Source organism: Hirundo rustica, chromosome 1 (genome assembly GCF_015227805.2).
Source record: "Hirundo rustica isolate bHirRus1 chromosome 1, bHirRus1.pri.v3, whole genome shotgun sequence".
Taxonomy (NCBI): Eukaryota; Metazoa; Chordata; class Aves; order Passeriformes; family Hirundinidae; genus Hirundo; species Hirundo rustica.
Window position 1 is genome coordinate 6,234,317 of NC_053450.1, and position 19,301 is coordinate 6,253,617.

At 38.4% G+C, this 19,301-nt stretch overlaps 1 protein-coding gene across 2 annotated transcripts in view; it reads right to left on the minus strand.

Annotated features, from left to right (window-relative positions):
- Window positions 1-19,301, minus strand: part of KHDRBS3 (KH RNA binding domain containing, signal transduction associated 3) — a 93,538-nt gene that overhangs the window by 43,326 nt on the left and 30,911 nt on the right. For both annotated transcript variants that reach the window (XR_005703787.1, XM_040083928.2), the window contains exons 3-5: window positions 10,484-10,600; window positions 8,306-8,452; window positions 2,040-2,179 (exon numbers count right to left, since the gene is read on the minus strand). Coding sequence is in view for 1 of the 2 variants with exons in the window: in XM_040083928.2 (XP_039939862.1) it covers window positions 2,040-2,179; window positions 8,306-8,452; window positions 10,484-10,600 (404 nt within the window). In the remaining variant the exon portion in view is untranslated. The remainder of the gene's footprint in view (window positions 1-2,039; window positions 2,180-8,305; window positions 8,453-10,483; window positions 10,601-19,301) is intronic.

Here is a 19,301-nt window from a genome sequence, read left to right on the forward strand (position 1 = left end):
TCTGCAGATTACAAAGAAAGGAAAGGATCAAGGTTTTAGACTTCATTTTGCAAGTCTTCTGAGGCTTTGCTTCAACTTCTCCTGGCTATCTCAGGGATGCTGCCTACTGAAACTTTTATCCAACACTGAGACAAAGACTTTAAAGCTTTGCTTCAATGAAAGTATTACTCACTGAAATCCATTTCTGCTAAAAAAGAATCAGAGCATTATAAGTGAGTTTGAGATCTACAGCTCAATGGGTGCAGAATCTCAGTAGCAACAGAACTGAACTTCACTTAAGGAATATGCTAACAGAGCAGTTCAATTTGAGAGAAAAGTGTCTTGGAGTTTAAGACGAGCCTTGAAGAAAGGACAAGTAAAACAGACACATTTTACATTCCTTTAGAATATATGTGAAAAACGGTGATGACAAAACTACAACCTTTTACTGTCATCTCCAAATCAAACACTAATAACATTTAAATTTACCCTGAGTGCACTTCAATAGTTGTAGACAAACTACGCAGGATTCTGTAAGCTGTGTAACAGTGTCTCTCTAGTTTAAAAAATAATTTACCAAAATCCAGAGTACAGAATTAGCAATGTTAGAAACGTACTCTAAAAAACTATTTACATATGCACATACTAAGTACTAACAGAGCAAATTAGTTATCAAGATTTGGTGACAAAATCCAACCAAAAAATAGCTTCTGTATCCCAAAGATATTAGCTGAAGGACATGGAAAATGAAATAAACTTGATATATTACTTCAAATGTATCTGTACTGAGCATCTGTAGCAGAATCATTAAGGGCATCTGTGGCAAAGTTACAAAGAGCTATTTAAAAATAAATTTAAAAAAAATGCAAAAAAAATAAACTCCAAAATCAAATGAGGTCTCCAGTTTGAAAGAACTCTTGCATGGCTGATTACAGTGCCAAGGGGTAAACCATGATATAAAATTAATACTACTTAGAAAATTAAAATCAAGAAAAAGCAGAATATAAAAATATTACTTACACAATATTACAGAATACAAGAACAACAATTTGGTGATTGAAAGATTTTTTTACTTCTCCCAAGACACAACCTACAGTAAGAATAATTTCTTTAAATTAAGATTCACTCTGCATTGCATTTGAGTTATTGTCAAGATAACATTTAACTAAGCAGATTTATATAAATGGACTATTTCTCTAGTGCTGCTTCTTCTAACATGCATTATCTGAGGTAAAATGCTTCAGGGCATTTTATGAGCAATGCATCGAAAGAAGAAATTAGTTTATAACTTGCATTCAGAAATGCAAGTTTCAAGTTGCATTAACAAGAACTACACAAAACAGAAGAAAACATTACCACAGTTAACAGGCACATTTAGGTGCTGCAGCCACAATCTCTGTAATGTAAACAGTTACGAGCTTTATTTAGGCTTGTTTTCACACTTCAGAACTTGAAGGAGTTCAAACTGTCATCTCAGTACTGCAATGAAGATAGGGGATGCTAGAGTAAAAATAAAACATCTCCTGTGACAAAGAAAAACAGCAAAAGCAGTTTGCCTACCCCCAAATCAAACAAAAGCCACTTTTCACAAAGTATATACCACTCAGAAAAGAAAATCCAAATTCTCCCTCCAGAGCACTTCTGTATCATTTAATCACAACTATGAAAACTTAGTAGCAACATAAAAAAAGAAAAGCATACTGTGTAAGCTGGAGATACTCCTGAAATTCATGTCAGTCGAGGTAAGACATTTACTGCTGTGAACTCCATAGGGCCCAAACACAGGCTGCACCTAAGGAGTAATTCAAGGCTAGAAATCAAGCTGCCCACAGTAGGATTGAACCTCTCCTATGCTGTGCACTGCTTCGTTACAAAGGCAGCAAAGTTCCACAAAACCATTGTTAATTCAGCCCAAATGAACTAAAATTTCATCAATAAATGAAAGTTGTTTCCCCAGCCTTTTGCTCTTTTGGGAATCATTCATGTATTTTACTTGGAGGAGCAATTGTGTTTGAAGGGAGAAGCCTGAAATATGCACATTCAAATGAAATTCCACGTACCTGGACAAAGCAGGAACAGGTACTCCTCTTGCTCGAATTGATGCTTTTCCACGGACAACTGGAACTTCTGCAGTTTCTGAGCCGCCATTTAAATATGTTAACTCTTGAAGCTGTGCCTGTCTGATTTCATCGTTGTAGTCCTAAAACAAGGGGGAGGCAGAGTGAGAAAAAAAATCAAATTGTTCACTCACCATTGTCAGCAAACACTGCTCCTGAAAGTTTCCTCTTAAAAAGCTGAATATTACACTGAAAAACTTTAATATGCATAATAAAATAGGAATAATATTCAGTCCAAACATTATTATAAAATTCTACATAATAATAATAATTCTACATAACTGCTTATTTTGCTCAGGCATATTTTTCTTTCCCTTTGCATGTATTTTTATGTAGCTTTACCAATTAAAATGGCAACATTAAAATGCTGCAGGACAGGAGGAAACCAGAAAAAAAAAAATCAAGATCCCATATTCTGAACAGAGATTCAGTTTGCAGTTCCAGCGGTAGAATGACTGTTAAAAGCAGGAAAAAGAGAGGAGAGGGAGAGTTGCAAAACAGTAGAGAATAAATACACTGTTCAGAACAGCACATGAAAATGTAGGACTAGATTAGGAATCCACACTTTTAACATCAGGAATAACAAAATAAACACAGGAATTCATTCAATACACACATGCACTCATCTAAATAAGAAGAGCTGAAAAAATTAAATTCTATAATATGCAATGGTAAAAATGCCAAGGACATACGGCTTATTTCTGTCTGCACAAATCCTCTACTCTCAAGGTCTAGCAAAAAGAAAGCTCAGGTTTTTTACACACAGAATTAATGATACTTCTCAAGCACAGGTTTCAGGAACCTTGAGTCAACCTCCGAAACAAGCAGGGCACACAGGAATAAAACAGGCCCAGCAGTGAACTCTTGAGGTCTAAGTGTTTTTCTATCATTTCTCCTCCACCTAAAGTGAGCCAAGCAGAATGCATGGTGAATTAAAGATAACTATTTTACACAAGGTGCATCTGTACTGAGTATCAAAATATTACTAAGGGCTCCCACAGGAACAAAGGGATACTTCTGATACAACAGCTCTTCTGCAAATCCTCCCATTTCAAGAAGGAAGGTTTGTTCTAACACCACCCACTTTAAAATTTAATGACAAGACAAAGAAACTGCATCTCACTGCAAATCTGAGTTTATTACATTTATTCATTAGACAGGGACCAGAGGACTGTCAAGCAGTCTTACAGACTTTGAAACATAACTCTGCAATGAAAGGAGCCTAAAACTTCCATGAATTCACATCTCTCAATTATCATTCACATCTCTCAATTATCCTTGTAACATTCTGCTTCTCCTAGACTTCTATAAATGGAAATAAAGTTGTCCTTTATTCGCCATTGCTGAAGAAAGTTACTGGTGTTAAAAGAAGCACCATAACAGCATTTTGTCCAAAATGCCTTAAATAGGTTCTGAAATTTAACTCCCAACTGCCCACCTGAGATCATCCTCTATTTAGCAGCACAAACCAAACAGCAAATATAGAAAAGGTCTAGAAGATTGAAATAACTGTTTTAAATGGCGTAATTGAAGCTTTTGAGAAACAGATTCCATTATTAAATGGCCAGGACACAATACATAATCCACTGCAGGGAGCAGACTACAAACAGGAAACTGAACACTATTCTGGCCAGCTACTGTACAAGAAACCTACTTTGTATTTTTATTTGTTGCTGGACCAAAACTGCCCACAAATGCAAAATTCTATGTCCTGTATAGAACAGAACTTCAATCTTGACACAAAATGCCAAGAAACTGCCAACATACAGTATCAAAGTTCTGACAGCCTGTATCAGATGTCCTTTATGTATTCTTCACAAAACGTCTTTTTCAGAACTAGGCTCAGAGAAAAATACCTTTGATCATTTATACTCAATTAATTGAATTCCTTAGCAAAGATGTGCTTGGGTTGCCACTGTGTGTGTTGGGTCCCTTTTCCCTCTGATGCTTTCTCACCTTCCTGCAGCACATTACCAGAGAAGGGCTGCACTGGGCACAGCACAGGAAAAATGGCCCTTATCACAAATGCCAGAGGCAGCAGGAGGAGGCAGAGTGAAGGGGCAGTACAAGGCAGCCACAATAAGCTGCAGTGTTAATCCATTAGACTCTGAAATGGATTCCTCAATTAAAAGTAGCAGATGGTCAATTTATGAATACTCACTGCTGGAAACAGCACATTTCAAGTCAAATTAAGCAGACAATAATCTTTTCCTCACCTAGAAGATGGACATGGAAACCCTTTAGACTGCATCCCTCCTCTGAACAGCATAGGCAGTGGCAGCACTTGAATTACAGTCAAATGCTGCTGCTGAATTTCAACTTAACAGGTATACTCTCATTTTATGAATAAATTGCCTACTCTGACTAACTACAGTTTTATTCAACCATGGAGGGTGCATTTCCATCAAGATCCATGCAAGAGATCTTCATCCCACAAGTCCCCATACATGATCTAACTAAACTTTCATCTGTGATTTTCACCCAGACGGATCAACACATTGGCAGCAGCTCTTCTTGGGATCATTTTAGCTTAAGACCTTATTTATCTCTCAAACTATTAACAAAGCTATTTATTTATATTATGTTAGGATAGATCCATACAAAACCCTTTGTGGCTTTGCAAAGCACTCAAGTAGACCTTTATCCTGACAGTGAGCAATCAATAATTATCAGGTTTCCAGCCACCTTTTTCACACCTTAGTTACCTGCCAGCTTACTTAAGGAAAGGTTCCAAAGGTCACCAAGCTCTTCAAAATGCCATTTAAAGCTACTTCATCACCACATCTTACAAACCAAATATGCAGAAGATAGGACAGGCTACAGGAAAAGGTTGTGAATTCTGCTTACATTGTCATATAACTGGTATAGATTGTTCTCTCAAAGACATTTCTATACTTTGCTTTAAAGACAAGGAAAACAGGAAACTCTCGTGACCAACAGCCAAGGGTGATTAGTGCTGCATATGTCAGAAGACAAATGACTGCCACGATTCAAAAATTAAGCAAAATCGACTAAGTTCTAATGGCAAAACTGCCATAACCATAGAATCACAGAATGGTTTAGGATGGAAAGGGCCTTAAAGACCATCTCATTCCAACTCTCCAGCCATGGGATGGGATACCATCCACTTGACTAGGCTGCTCAGGGTCCCATCCAGCCTGGCCTTGAATATAATCCAGCAGTCAGGGGCAGGTGAGGTTGAAAGTACTTCATTTTTTGACCTGAGAGAAGTAATTCTGAGATACCAGTATCAAGCACAACACCAATCTAATACTAGAACAAGAGTGCTGATCAAAGAGTCTGGCCAGAATAAAGGGACTGGCTAATTTAAAGGAAGATAATTGAAGTCAGAAGACACAATTGAAACTGTAGCAGAAAGGGAAGACTCAAAACAATGTAAGCACAGCCAAAAAAACCTTCTAAGCCAGTTTTTATGTTTTGGGTTGAGTAATGCCAATAGTTTAAATAAAATTATACCACTGCAGCTGCTTGAAGTTAAACTCCGATGCAAGGATGCTTGCCCACAGATCTGAAGATCCAATATGAGAGGCTAAGGCATTTTTTCTATAGTCAGCTACCACAAGGATAAACTGTATTCTGCATTCTAGCGCCAAATGTGATGTTATGTTCAGCACTGATCTGAGAGATGAACAAAGACTATATTCATAAATTGAGTCTAGCATCTAAAACTGTAGGAAGTAATAGTGACCCTACGTTGTAAGGAGAATGTCAACTACAAATATGATCATATATACTCATATCACAACATCTTTCCTGAAATAAACCAGATAATCTCTTAAGAAAGATACAGACTTTGGAGGAAATAAAAACCAAGTTGCACTTGGCAGCAGTGAACCAAACAGTAGTTCTAGAAAATAAAAAGCTGCTCCTTATTCCTTTAGCGGCTTCTACAAGGGGGGGGGGGGGTGGGGGGGGTGGGTGGGGCAGGGCATGCAAAAGAGATTAACACATTTAGGGCAATTCTGATAAGCTTACATTTGAAAAGCCAAAAGGAAATTAAGACAGTGTTGGCTTGATCCACAGTTCAGGAAAGATTATCAGTTCAGCTCAGTATAATAAAGATGCAATGATCAAAAATAAAGATGGAAAAGTGTATAATCAACCAGTCAATGGAATTGCTCATTATCAGTCTGTAATTCTACTGGCTTAACACACTAACGATCAGGTTTTGATAAGCTTACTTCATTTATGGCAACATTGGGGAAATCAAGCTCAATGAAGAAAAATAAGACCTCTAATGGAGGGTGCATGGGGATCAGACATATCCTTCCTTTCAGCATGTTCAAGAAGTATTTATCAAATTGAATGTATTTGTACATAAAGAAGGCAGCTGTTTGCTGTCTAGAATAGCCAAGAACTTAATTCTCCCTTTTCTCTCCATACCATTAAATCCTGAATCTTGTGAACAGAGTAACCTTTGACATTATGACAGCCCAGCATTCCTACAAATATTCTGTCCAGTATCCCCTGTCTGATGAGTTAGCATGTCTGAACAGCAGTAATGCTCATTCACCTCTTCATAGGCATCAAGAAAAAAAGTAGTTTGGAACCTGCTTCATGTACAATGTGATGCTTGATTTTTTATAAGATGAGAACATCATGCCCAGAACACCTTTGGTTTTTAACTAACCTAAAAGTGCATCTACATTAGGGTTCCTTCGCATCAGGACATATTCCTGCTGAACCCCCTGACAACTGTCATTTATCATGCTTTGGTTCATACCACAGTGTAGTATTGGGGCACATGAACTCAATTCAGACAAAAACAGGTCAGAAGAAACACTCAAGGAGTACACAGCTCCAGTCACCTGGAGACTTAGTTTCATAAAATACCTTGAGTTGGAAGGGACCCCCAGGGATCATTTAAGTCCAGATCCTAGCCCTGCACAGGAAGGACACCCCTAGAACCCCACCATGTGCCTGTGAGTACCGTCTATTTCTTGAACTCTGTAAGGCTTAGTGCTGTGACCATCTCCCTGGGGAGCCTGTTCTGGTGCCCAACCACTCTCTGGGTGGTTTCATAGATGTCGACTAGGTTTGGTACAAGATGTAATTCCCAAAATACATACAGGAGCACTGTTAAGTCATCAGCACCAACTGCTGTGCAAGAGACATCCCCAAATGATCCCCAACACAGCCACACTGCCTCCACTCAGACATTTACAAGCTGCTGAGGTACGTGCCTCAGGAAACTTTCCTTAGCCAGGTCCCCACACTTCCCAGATTTGACACAAATAAAATCTAACACTTGGGTAACATTTTCAGCAGTAAAAATAAACAGAAGTCAATGCACCTTGAGGATGCTTTGCTTTCTATACCATTCCTTTGATCACCAATAAAGACTGAAGAAATGTTCACTCAAGAGCTAAAACAGTTGGGAACTTCACATACAGACACTTCACCTCAAGTGCTCCAGAGATCGCTTTCTAAGAGAAGCTGGATTTTTTCAAGGAGTTTAGTATTGCAAAGAAGTAAGGTTGGTTCTTACATGAAGAGCAGATGAAGTTATAGAGGACATCAGAAACCCAGTACCTAGACATATTCCAAACATGGAGTACAAAATTATACTGGAAACCAGATGTCATTTTATACATCCATACAATGGAAGCTGAAGTATACACCAGAAAAAAAGGACAGCTCCTGTACCACTAGTCTTGTGATAAAAATAAAGACACAAGATAAACCTGTATTGATTCTCAACGCTAAAATAGGATTACAGGTGAGAGAAATACTACAGCTTCAAATGTATTAATTCTTAAACAAAACTGATGCTTCATGTGTACCAAGAAAACAGAAAAGGCATACATTTTACAGATTTTTACAATTATTTGTAGCCTGTGATACTTTGCATACGACTCTAGTTAAGCAAGAGTAAGTTTCTCTTTTACTGTAGGTTAGGTCATGAGATTTGTATGGTCAGTTACAGAATCACCCAGTAACTGCCTGTATCAAAATGTAAAGTATTTGACAATCATCATTTCTTTCACAAGGGAAATTAACAAACATGACCTGACCAATATTTTACACTGTTCAGAATCATCAGCTTGGGCTGGAAGGGAACTTAAACATCATCTAGTTGCAACCCCCTGAACTGGGCAGGTGGGTGAACAACTTCACCAGCTTACTCAGTTTTAGAAACAACGTTTCCCACTCAATACTATCAGAATTCTCATTAAAAAAATACTAACAGGGATGAGGAACTTCTTGATTTCTTCCAATGCATGTCCCATTCTGGCATATGCTTCTGCAGGTGGAGCAAATACTTCAATTAAAACATGTAGGTCATCATTTAGGTGGAAATACTTTGCCTCTCCACTTTTTCTCAACTCTTCCTCCTAGAAGATAAGAAAAAGTTTGGTTTCACACATTCTTGTTTAAAACATTGTTATGCAAGTGTTGAAGTTTCTCTAGAGGAATCTGCAGACATTGTTCATTCATGTTCAGATGTCTGAAACTGAAAAAGTAACATGAAGTAAGAGCTAACAGGTCCTGCTCACATACAGAAACTGTAGCGCAAGGAGGAATCCTTCCAAGAGTTTTCCCAGGTGCGCCAGTTTTGTGAAGACGACACTTCTCTTGAAAGCCAAGTCTACAGAAACAGGTTTGATCTGATATTCCACAAGAGCAAGCTTCTTTTACCAATATTATTTCAATCACTATGCTGCTTTGATACTTATTTTCTCTTCTCACTGCAGTTTTTATCCATTGAGTGCATCCTTCACAGAACTGTGCTATTTGAACAGAAAGCTAACAGAACATGAGATGAGGGAAGAACATTAGCAAAGAGTTCACTAGGTCTTTCAGAAGTAAGCTTATTTCTTTCCTCTTCCTTCACCCAACCCAGTTCAATGACTGCAAAGCTGAGTTCAATGGAGTGAAGCAGAGCTCTGTTCTCAAATACTGACATTCACATGCAAAATATTAACAGACCAAAAGGGCAGCACTTGCTTTTCTCAGGCTGCCCCTCGCCTGTGTGTACTTGACAGGTCCAAGGGATGAAACCAGCACTACAAATAATTTCATTGCTTTACCAGATAACATGATATCAAATAATTAGCAGTTCTGCTGTCTAAAAAACTAACACTCCCCTGCAGCTTCCTGTATTTGGTAAGCACCAGGTAAGCATTTCACCATTTAAATTACTAAAATCGTAAGTTGCAATGATAGCTTACATCTCCTCCCCTGCACACCCCTAATTATGGGTTGAGGTTTATATGTGACAATCCATTCCTGCTTTGCACGAATAACATTATCAATATGACCTGTATTTAACTATAAAGATGTTTAAAAAAACTGCATCAGTCTAGATCGCTGTCAGAGCACCCAGAGCAAGAATATTAAGAGGTCACTCTGCAGGATTAGACTCCGTCAGCAAAATCGTTTTGTCAATAGCAATAAGAGATATTAAAAATAGAAAGTAACCGAATATAAACTCCACAGCTCAAATATTTAGTTTGAATAGAAACTACTTCTCAGTTAAATACTTATGCATAATTACTCAAAACATATGAGCCACTAGCACTGGAAGCTAGTTGAGTTCCCCATATACTGGTTTTCAGTATATACTTGCACGATACATTCCCTATCCTTTTCTCCTAAAGAGGAAAATTCACTGTGCCATTAGTCTATGCAGAAAACAGAGTGCTAAGAAACTTCCTTTCTGTGTTTATCAATAAAGTTGCCTAATAACAGCAATAAGCAATAGAAAAGTCACAATTTTCTGTGTAGGACCTGATGAAAAAAGCATTTCAATCAGCACCTTTAACAGAAGATGATTCCCATAACCAAGCTTTCAAAGTCTCTGTGCTTTTTCCGCTAAGTTCACTTTTATTATTGTATTTTATTTTAGTTCCGTAACGTGAGTTGGTAATGCTTCCATTACTTTCTCCATTCCTCGGAAGGCCAGGAGTTAGACTTTGACAATCCATGCAGACACCTTCTAACTCAGGATATTGTGTGAGTCTATGAAAACACTACACACTAAAACTCTTATAACAGCACACAAATGAAAATTAGCTCACTCATTGGCTACATCTCACAACCTTGGGAACACATTTCGCATTGCAGGGTTTTTTTTGTTTCTTATGAAGACCAACACAAAAGCCACAACTGGTTCCCATTCCAGTATCCCTCTGACAGCAATTTAGCTCCCATAAAATTCAGTCTTCCATTACTTGACATCTATTGGCTTGGTTTGCCAACTGAATGTGGAATCTTGGCTTCACTGGCCAAAGAGACAATACCCAATAATCAATATTAGGATCTCCTATGCTTTTTATTTGTTCCAATTTTCATTATGAGGTTTGCTCCTCTCCTCAGAAATTTAAGGTAAATAATAAAAATCCACTGACATACTCAGGCCTTACCTTTGTCTTGTCCCTCATAGAGCCTTTTCCCAAAATAGACATTTTTGTCAGTGTTTCTTCCTGTAAACGCTTTAGAGAATTACCACGTGGACCCAAAAGTTTTCCCACAAAGTTGAACTGTAAGAAAACAAAACAAAAAAGACAGCACATTAACCTCATTGGATTTTTAATTGTAAATTAATGAGCAATGAGCAAATTAAAAGGGATATTTTGATGAAACAACTTTTGGTCATAGGTGCAAGTGATTAGATCATAAATTAAAAAAACATTAAGTAAAACCATACAGTACAATTAATAGAATGTCAGTGGCTCCAGCAAGGCAGAAGTATCTGAACTCAAGGATACCTTGGTGTTATCCTTGACCAGAGGAGCCTGGTGACAAAGTCATCTTGTTCCAGCTAACAGCAGGCATCGTGCTCAAGGCTTTTGTCATGCTGAGGGACTGCAACCACCCCAATATCTGCTGGAAGAGTGGCAAAGTGAGCTGCAGGCAACCCTGGAGACTCCTGGAACGCATGGGGAATAACTTCCTGACCCAAGTAATAGACAGATCTACCAGAGGGGAGGTGTTACTAGATCTGCTGGTCACCAATGCAAACGAGCTCACTGGGGACATCAAGACTGGAGGAGGCAATCATGGATTGGATATGGATCAGGAGTAAAGTTGGGCTCCTGAACTTTAGGAAAGCAGGCTTCCAGCTCTTTGGGGAGTTAGTCAGTGGGATCCCCTGAGAGACTGACCCCAGGGATGAGGGAGTGGAAGAGCACTGGCAGATCTTTAAGGAAGTCTTCCACTGAGCACAAGAGCTAGCAATTTCCAGCAGCAAGAATTCAGGCAGGAGACCAGCATGGCTGAGCAGGGACAGCCTGGTCAAAGTAAAAGGCAAGAAACAAATGCACAGTGGAAGTTAACAGTGGTAACCTGGGAAGAGTAGAGAGATGAAATCTGGTTGTGTAGAGCTGAGGTGAGGAAGGCCCAAGCGAAGCTGAAACTGAATATGGAAAAGGACACAAAGAGTAACAGAAAGGGCTTCTCCAGGTGTCCCAACCAGAAAAGGAAGGTTAAAGATGTTACCCTAACTCCCACCCGTAAACCATGATGGAAAACTGATTACAATAGATAAGAAGGTTGAGGTACTCAACAACTGAAGTGAGACAATCATGCTAAAAAGATAGTTTTAGGCAGAAATAAAATATAGTGATGCTGAACAGCAAACAGGCTTAAGATTTGTAGCCTCAAATTTATGAAACAGTTACTAAGTTTTTTGCTTGTCCTTCTACTACTGTGTCATTAAAGAGCCAAGACTGGCTGCACTGATCTCCCTGTTCATCTGGAATTATTTGAAAGGACTTAACAATGGGGCAATGGCAGTCCCAAATCTCTTGCTGCTACACTGGAAGTGCTGAAGGAACAAAGGCCCAGCTACACTCACCCTACAATGCAGAAAGTCTACAGCTCCAGTTCATTTCTTTCAGCTTTAGACAAAAAAGAAAGCAAGCATTAAAGGTCAACTAAATATGAAAATATAAGCTGACTCCCCTGACTAGTTGCAAGTTCAATTCCCAATGTAGACCTGACATAACACTATTGAGAAAATGGCCTACGGATTATTACAGAATAATTATTACAGAACCTATTAAATTTAAGGCATTGCATGAATCAGTCTTCTCTGAAATTTTAAGGCCACATCAAGAAATTCTCAGGCAATTCCTTTAATTTTTCTTTTTCATTAGAGTTGTCCGTTTTTTTCATATAAGTACTAAGATATAGTCAAGAAAATTAATCAGAAAGATTGAACAGATACAGGTAGAAATTTCCCTTGCTAAGAATATTCAGGATTCAGGGCCACTGATGGAGTCCTGTGCAATTTAATTTACAATCATTATTTCAACAGAAGGTTGAACATCTGAAGGCACAAATGTTCACTAGAAATGCCTTTTACCTTGGACTTCTGATTTTATTGTTTCTGAAGGTATAACTAAGGAAAGCAAACAAATTGAAACAATTTCTAACAAATTTGAACTTTGAGAAGATAATTACTCCTCATCAAGCATTTCCTTAAAGGAGTTCATAGTTAAACTCAAGGTAAAGCTTTCATGTAGCAGAGCACCACCTCAGTTTTTCAAGCATTACTTATGTCTACTCATAATAGCGTTTTTAAGCTCTAGGAACAAAAATAAACAATTTTTACTGTTGCTATCTTCTTTTAGTTAAAACCAAATAGTTTAGTGTTGTGTAAATCTAAAACTTGACCTATCTAACTTTAATACCTCCAAAAATTGGCATCCTTAAAAAAACATGAAATCTCTAGTGCCAAAGTCAAACATTACAGAAGCTATACAAGAACTGCACAGATGACATGTTCTAGACACATTTAATGAACATGAAAATGTATTGCCTGTATCCTGAGATCCACTGAACTACTCTTTCCCGTGCACTGTGGCTCCAAATATTTGATTTGACAAGTCTGAAGCACAAAAAACTTGTGTTGCAAGTCTGAAATTCTGCTGATATGAAAGCACAGTACCTCTAGGTGTAGCTTGAAAGCACAAAAGTTAGTAAAATATGGCTTACAATGCAGTCACAAAGCATTTATGCTCCCACATAACAAAACTTTGCAACATTTCAGTTGATCCATAAATAAATAAAACCCATTTATGATACTGAAGGAATCCTTTCAGTAGAAAACAGATTATTTACTTTGAACAGGTATTGCATTTTGTTCAAACAATTGGTGTATCTCCCTTTTATACCAAATTATTCACATCTGATCAAATGCTTATTATGAAATATTTCATAGATAGAGAATCACTCAAAGTATCAGTCACTAAGTTACTATTATTACTCATACACTGCTTTCAATCAAATAGTAGAAGGACTCAAACCTAAAGGTTCATATCCAGCACACAGTGAAACAAGTTTTACTTACAAAATTAGCAAATCCTGTTTATCTGCTGGTGTTACAGGAGCAAGTAAGCCTGGCATATCCAGGTTAGCTCATACACAGGATTGCTCACATACAAGTTGCATGAGTGCTTCCCATGTTCGACATTAAGGGTTTATTGCCCCAAGAGCACAAGAACAAATTCAGGTTTATCATTGAAGTTAGGCTTATAAACCACCTCTGACTTAGATACATTGGACAGTAACAAATAGATTTCTGAGCTGCTCTGCCCAAGTCAGACCAGCTCCATTCACTATTGCTGCATCAGAATCAGACACGCCAGACTCCCCTCTTTACTCACCCCTCTCAATACAGCACAATCACCTCCCAACTGCTGCAAATACCAAAAATAGTCCTCACCTTCACCAGCTTCAGCTTAGCACTGCATTAAAGATGTCACACTGTATTCCTGTGCAAGCTGGTGAAACTTTCAGTTCTACAGGACAGATGAGCTCTTAAGAGTCAACCATAAATATCACTCTATACTGGATCATCTTTGTCAAATCAGGAATTGTCTCTGCACTAAGACAGCTTTTAATGTATTAGGTAAGTACCAGTAAACTATGCACAATGGCATATAAAAGAGAAAATAAAGTCCCCAACTCAAATTTGCTTCTTGACCAGCTCTGAAGATTTGGCAAATATGGTATCTCAAGCTAAATTACAGGCATCTTTGCAAAAACAATATCAAGATTCAGATTAGCCGACTTCGGAGGAAACAATTACATAAAATGGGAAAAATTAGCACCTCAGCTATACTTCTTACCAAATACTCTGTTATTGATAAATGGTAACCTCTGAACAAAATATCATCTGATAATAACATTCGTTTGAGCAAAAGGATGCAAGGTTTGAGAGGAGTTCTTTTTCCTAAAATCTGTCACCACTGAAAGCACATCCTCCTCTACCCCTGGTTTACTTTGTGGGTAAAATATAGCAGGCAGTGCAACAGCCATTCCTCCAGTTCCTGGGATAGGGGATTTTCTCTTGACCATGGTGTCCATTAGCTGGCAAATACTGGTTAACTGTATTGTAAGAGTGTATCTGTTTCCCTTTTACAGATTATCTTAAAGGCTGCAACAAAAATCTCCAATTTAAAATACACCTCTAATAGGAAACATCTTTCACAATAGAAACAACAACAAATCAATTATAAGGTTTTTGCTTCAAAAGTGTTTCCTGTCTTAGATGTTCATAAATTCTCATTTTAAGAAACATTTTTTCAGTTATCATACAATGGAGATTATGGGCACTACTACGTAGCACCCACTTCTTCAGAATCACCAAATCAAAACATGACTTGAACAGTTGTTTAGAGATTTGTTCCTTACCATATCACTGCTTGAAACTATTCCCTGAAAACATTTCTGGAGAAATACAGTTACAATGAACATTCAAACATGGTATTCTTTTCAGAACCATTTGATCTATTATATGAATTATAACAAAAAAAAAAAAAAAAAGAAACTAATCCAAGTGCTACAGCATTTTTAAATGTATATATTACAGAAAAGGGGATATAATAGAAAAGGTAATCCTTGTTTATCCTCAACCAAGGCAAGTCTGCTAAGAATGGTTCATCCAGCTTAAAATACTTAGTGAAAGTATAAATGCTTGACCAAATGCTCTCCTGTAAAACTTTAAGCACTCCATTGTTATTAAAGCCATGGAAAGCTTACTTGACATACTAGTTTTCTGCAATGGTTTCTCTGTGACAGAGTCGCTAGGAAAAACACAAAACGTTAAATTAAGATTCAGAGTACTTTCCCTTAGAATGACATGAAACAAGGCAAACTTCTGTGGTGGTGCGAGAATTGTTTTATTAGGTTTTTATAAGAAGTTTTATGTTATAGTTCATTTCACTGTATCGCCAGTTCTGTAACCCTTTTGTGTTTTCTGTATAATAAGGTGTTTTGTGTCAGTCCTCCCACCCCTCACCTGACTTGGAACATCCCCTCTGTCCCCGCCCTGCTCTGGAGCAGCCCGCCTATCACTTCGGGACCCCCTCCCAGATTACGAAGTCATACGGAGAGGGCTTCAGGTGATAGGTCCCCCGGGGGGAATTCTTTTCCTTTGGAGGTGGTTGGTCAGAGGCTTGGGGGTGGGCACACCTTGTTACCCCCTGAATTCCCTGATTTGTTGTCTTGTTGTAACCCCCCTTGAACCCCTTCCCCGCTTATAAGGTGGAGGAGGGAGATTCAAACTCTCTCTGCTCTCAGTCTCTGGGCTCTCTGGCCTGAGGCTTGGACCAGCTGTGGACTTCCCGCAGCTGGGCCTGAAGAAACATCTTTTAACAAGCTGAGAGCCATCCTTTTCTTCTACTGCCGCTGCTGTCACAACACTACTAAGTCCAGCTGCTGCTGAGAAGCCGAGCTAGCAGGTAAAGATAACCTGCGTGCCCATCCGAACTGGGAACATCTTGTAGCTGTGCAGATCTGAGCTAGCCGGAGGCCGGCATCCGCCCGGTGCGGAACAGACAAGCTGCAAGAAACTTCAAGGTTTTTCCTATTCATCTCAGAAAGATGAAGTTTCTATAGAAAGGTAAGTGCTTCAAGCACCTATGTTACACCATAAACTACTCTCTTTCATGTAACATGGTAATAGGTCTTTAAACATTTATTCCTAGCAGAAAGCTTGGTCAATTTTACTATGAAGTTGCTCAAAAGTTACCCCTGCTATTACAATTGATGCTTGTTCCTCCACATCACTTTATGCACATGCACATTCCTCCACATGCACTTTATCACTGGTTATGCAACCACATTTTCTCATTTCTGCTTTAAGAAATCCTTAGAGCTGAGCTATTATGAAAAACTGCTTTCTAACTAGTCATGTGATTAAAATATTAATATATATATATAAGATATATTGTATATGACAATGACATTTTAAAACAGGCCTTTTCACTTTCAAAGCTGAGCTAAAAGGCTTAAATGGATATCAATTCCATAAGTCAGTAATTTTCAGGAAAATATATTTAAAGTATCACTTTGGGGAACAACAGACAATTTCTTCTTAACTTTTGAGATTTATCCAGTACTTATGTGTAGACCTACAAGCAATTTTTAAAATGGTAGCCTGTCAAAATGGAAATAATTATTCCCCACAGTTTTGATCTCATGGAGAACAATCATGATTCCATTTATCATCCAGGGAAGCTATTTTTTTCACCTAATTCAGAACAGCCAAGTTCAGGAAACTGTCAAAGCAAAATCAGGGTTTGAGACTAAACTACTTCATAATGCATATTCATTAAATGTATAGGAGGGGGATGACACCTTCCTGCCTCACAAGTACACAACAAAGCTCTAAAACATCTTTCACACATGATGGCTCCGCACAGCGGAGTTGGGACAGGTCCAGAGTCCCTCCACCAACACATCAGGACCTTCCTTGAGTGGCCAGCTCACCTTTCACGCCTTTAGCTCTGTGCAAGTTTGAAGAATTTCAAGCATGAAACACAACAGAAATACAGGTTTAAGGGTCACATTTTCGCACATGACCCAGAGTCAGTTGAGGTATTCAGCTGATCAAATAGCAAGTCACTCTAACCTCAATATCCTAAGCTGAAAAGATCTCATTTTGCTACCTCCAGTTTAAACATCCAGCATCCACATAGACTCCTATCTATAGGTAACTTGATTTAAAAGTCAGTTCTACCTCAAAAAGTTGGCCCTTTTCCTATACGGATACATAAAAGCCAAACCTCTCTAATCCTTATTTGTAGTAGATGTCCCAGTTACAACAAGATCGCAGACAGCATTACCAAAGCTTATTCAAGCTTCACCTAAATAACTCAGATTAATTTCTGTACCACAGCACTTCAGGTCTCTTGGAGGCTTCTGCAGAGCTGGACCAAATCAAAAAACTCTAAGACTTTGCACAATCATATTTTGAAAATAGGTGACTAGGCCTGCAATCTATAGAGGAGTTTCCACAAGGTTTTGTCTTACTAGGTAAGACAATCTGTCATCATACACAAACATTAAATCAGGGACTTTTTTTAAATTAGTCTATTATTCCTTCCTAATAACAAAAGGAAATTTATTCAAATGCACAACCAGCCTCAAGGAGAAACTGAACACAACTCCTGGGACTAAGCATCGGGAGTTATTTCATGGCACAGACAAAATTCAGCTTGTCTTGGTGATTCTACCACCTTCTATCAAGGTCCAGATCTAAAAAAACACTTTAGACCAACCATCTGTAGCATGAGATTAAGCATGTTAACTGACACTGCCAAGGGTTGAGTAAAACAAAAATTCCCAGTTAATGGCTATAACTATGGAGCATCATAAAGAACCAAGACCTCTTAGGGAGGAGGCCAGTTAAGCACACCACCAGGAACGCTCAGCTATTTGTGCACTAAGCAAAAGACCAGAAACTCCGTATTTTTTTCCTGGTAAGCAAAGATGCTCAAAAAAAATGCAATAGATACTTTTGAACGTGAGATCTACCAGATTATTTTCCAACAGAAACCCAGCTGCTCTGCACTTTAGTTGAAGAGTTGCTGCACCACTTAACCTGTCACCTTCCAGGGCTGTTAGAAGCAATTGTAAAGGACCTAGCCATGGGCTCATGAGAATGTATCTGACAGAACAGGAAATGTGAGCAAGCATTACCATGCCAGGCTGATGTGATCAGAACCTGCACTGCCTGACCTGTGCTGACGCTATTATGATTTATTCAAGAAGTCAGAACTACAGAAAAGTTTTAAAGAGGGAAAAGGCAATGGAATATACATTTCAGGTCTAGCAAGCTGTCTTGCTTGGGGGGCAGGGCACTGATGGGTTGTTTTGGTTCACACCCCTCTTTTATAACAAAAAATAGGCTAGGATTCATGAAATATCAATACACATAAACAGCAGAGGCATCTTTCTTTCCCTGGCAGATGCAAACAAAGAAATAGTTTCTGTCAGCAAAAATCACTTATATTTGTGGTTTTCATGTATTTAGCCTGTTAAGGATTTAACAATTTTAATAACTTTTTTTTTTAATCTAGTTTAAAAACAGGACCTTTATTTAGAGGACTATTCTGTTAATGAAATTGAAGCAAATGGTTTTTCTCACTACTTCTGGGTTACTCAAATTAGTCAGATTAAACCCAAACTGGTGACCCAATGCTTGTTTGAGAGATTTATCAATTATTATAATGATTTTATCATTTATCAGCTTCAAACGAGATTCTCAGGTCACTAACCCCATAAAGACTACATCTGAAAAAAATGGAGAAATGGACATGTCTTTGTTCAGCATCTTGCGAAATAGGTAATAGCATTAGTGTGGACTGCAGGCAAACATGCCAGAATGACAGGAAAACTCTGAATTCAGTACTGACATGAAGAAGATTTTTTTGCACAGATTTCACCCATATTTAAGTCTTGAATTTCATTCTTCTGAAGCATTTGTCACCAACATTTATCAGTAGAAAGAAAACTTAAAAATGAGAAACAAATCTTTTAACCATTTTTCTGATGAATTCTCCCTTGGTATTTTCTACCAAAACCACATTTGCAGCAATACCAACACCTACCACAGGTAAAATGGTCTCAGAAACTGCACACATAGACAGAGAAGAAGCAGTGCAGAGGCACAGAGCATTTATGTGAGACACCATTTTAGGTTTTTATGAGGACCATGCTATTTTTCGGTAAGTACCACAGAAGAGAATCACAGAAAAGTATAGGATGGAAGAGACCTTAAAGATCATTCAGGTCCAACCTCCTTGCCATGGGCAGGGACACCTTCCACTAGACAGGTGGCTCCAAGCCCCATCCAGCCTGGCCTTGAACACCTCTAGGGATAAAGTCTCCACAACTTCTCTGGGCAACTATACCAGATGCCTCTCTGCTCTTTTAGTGAATATTTTCTTC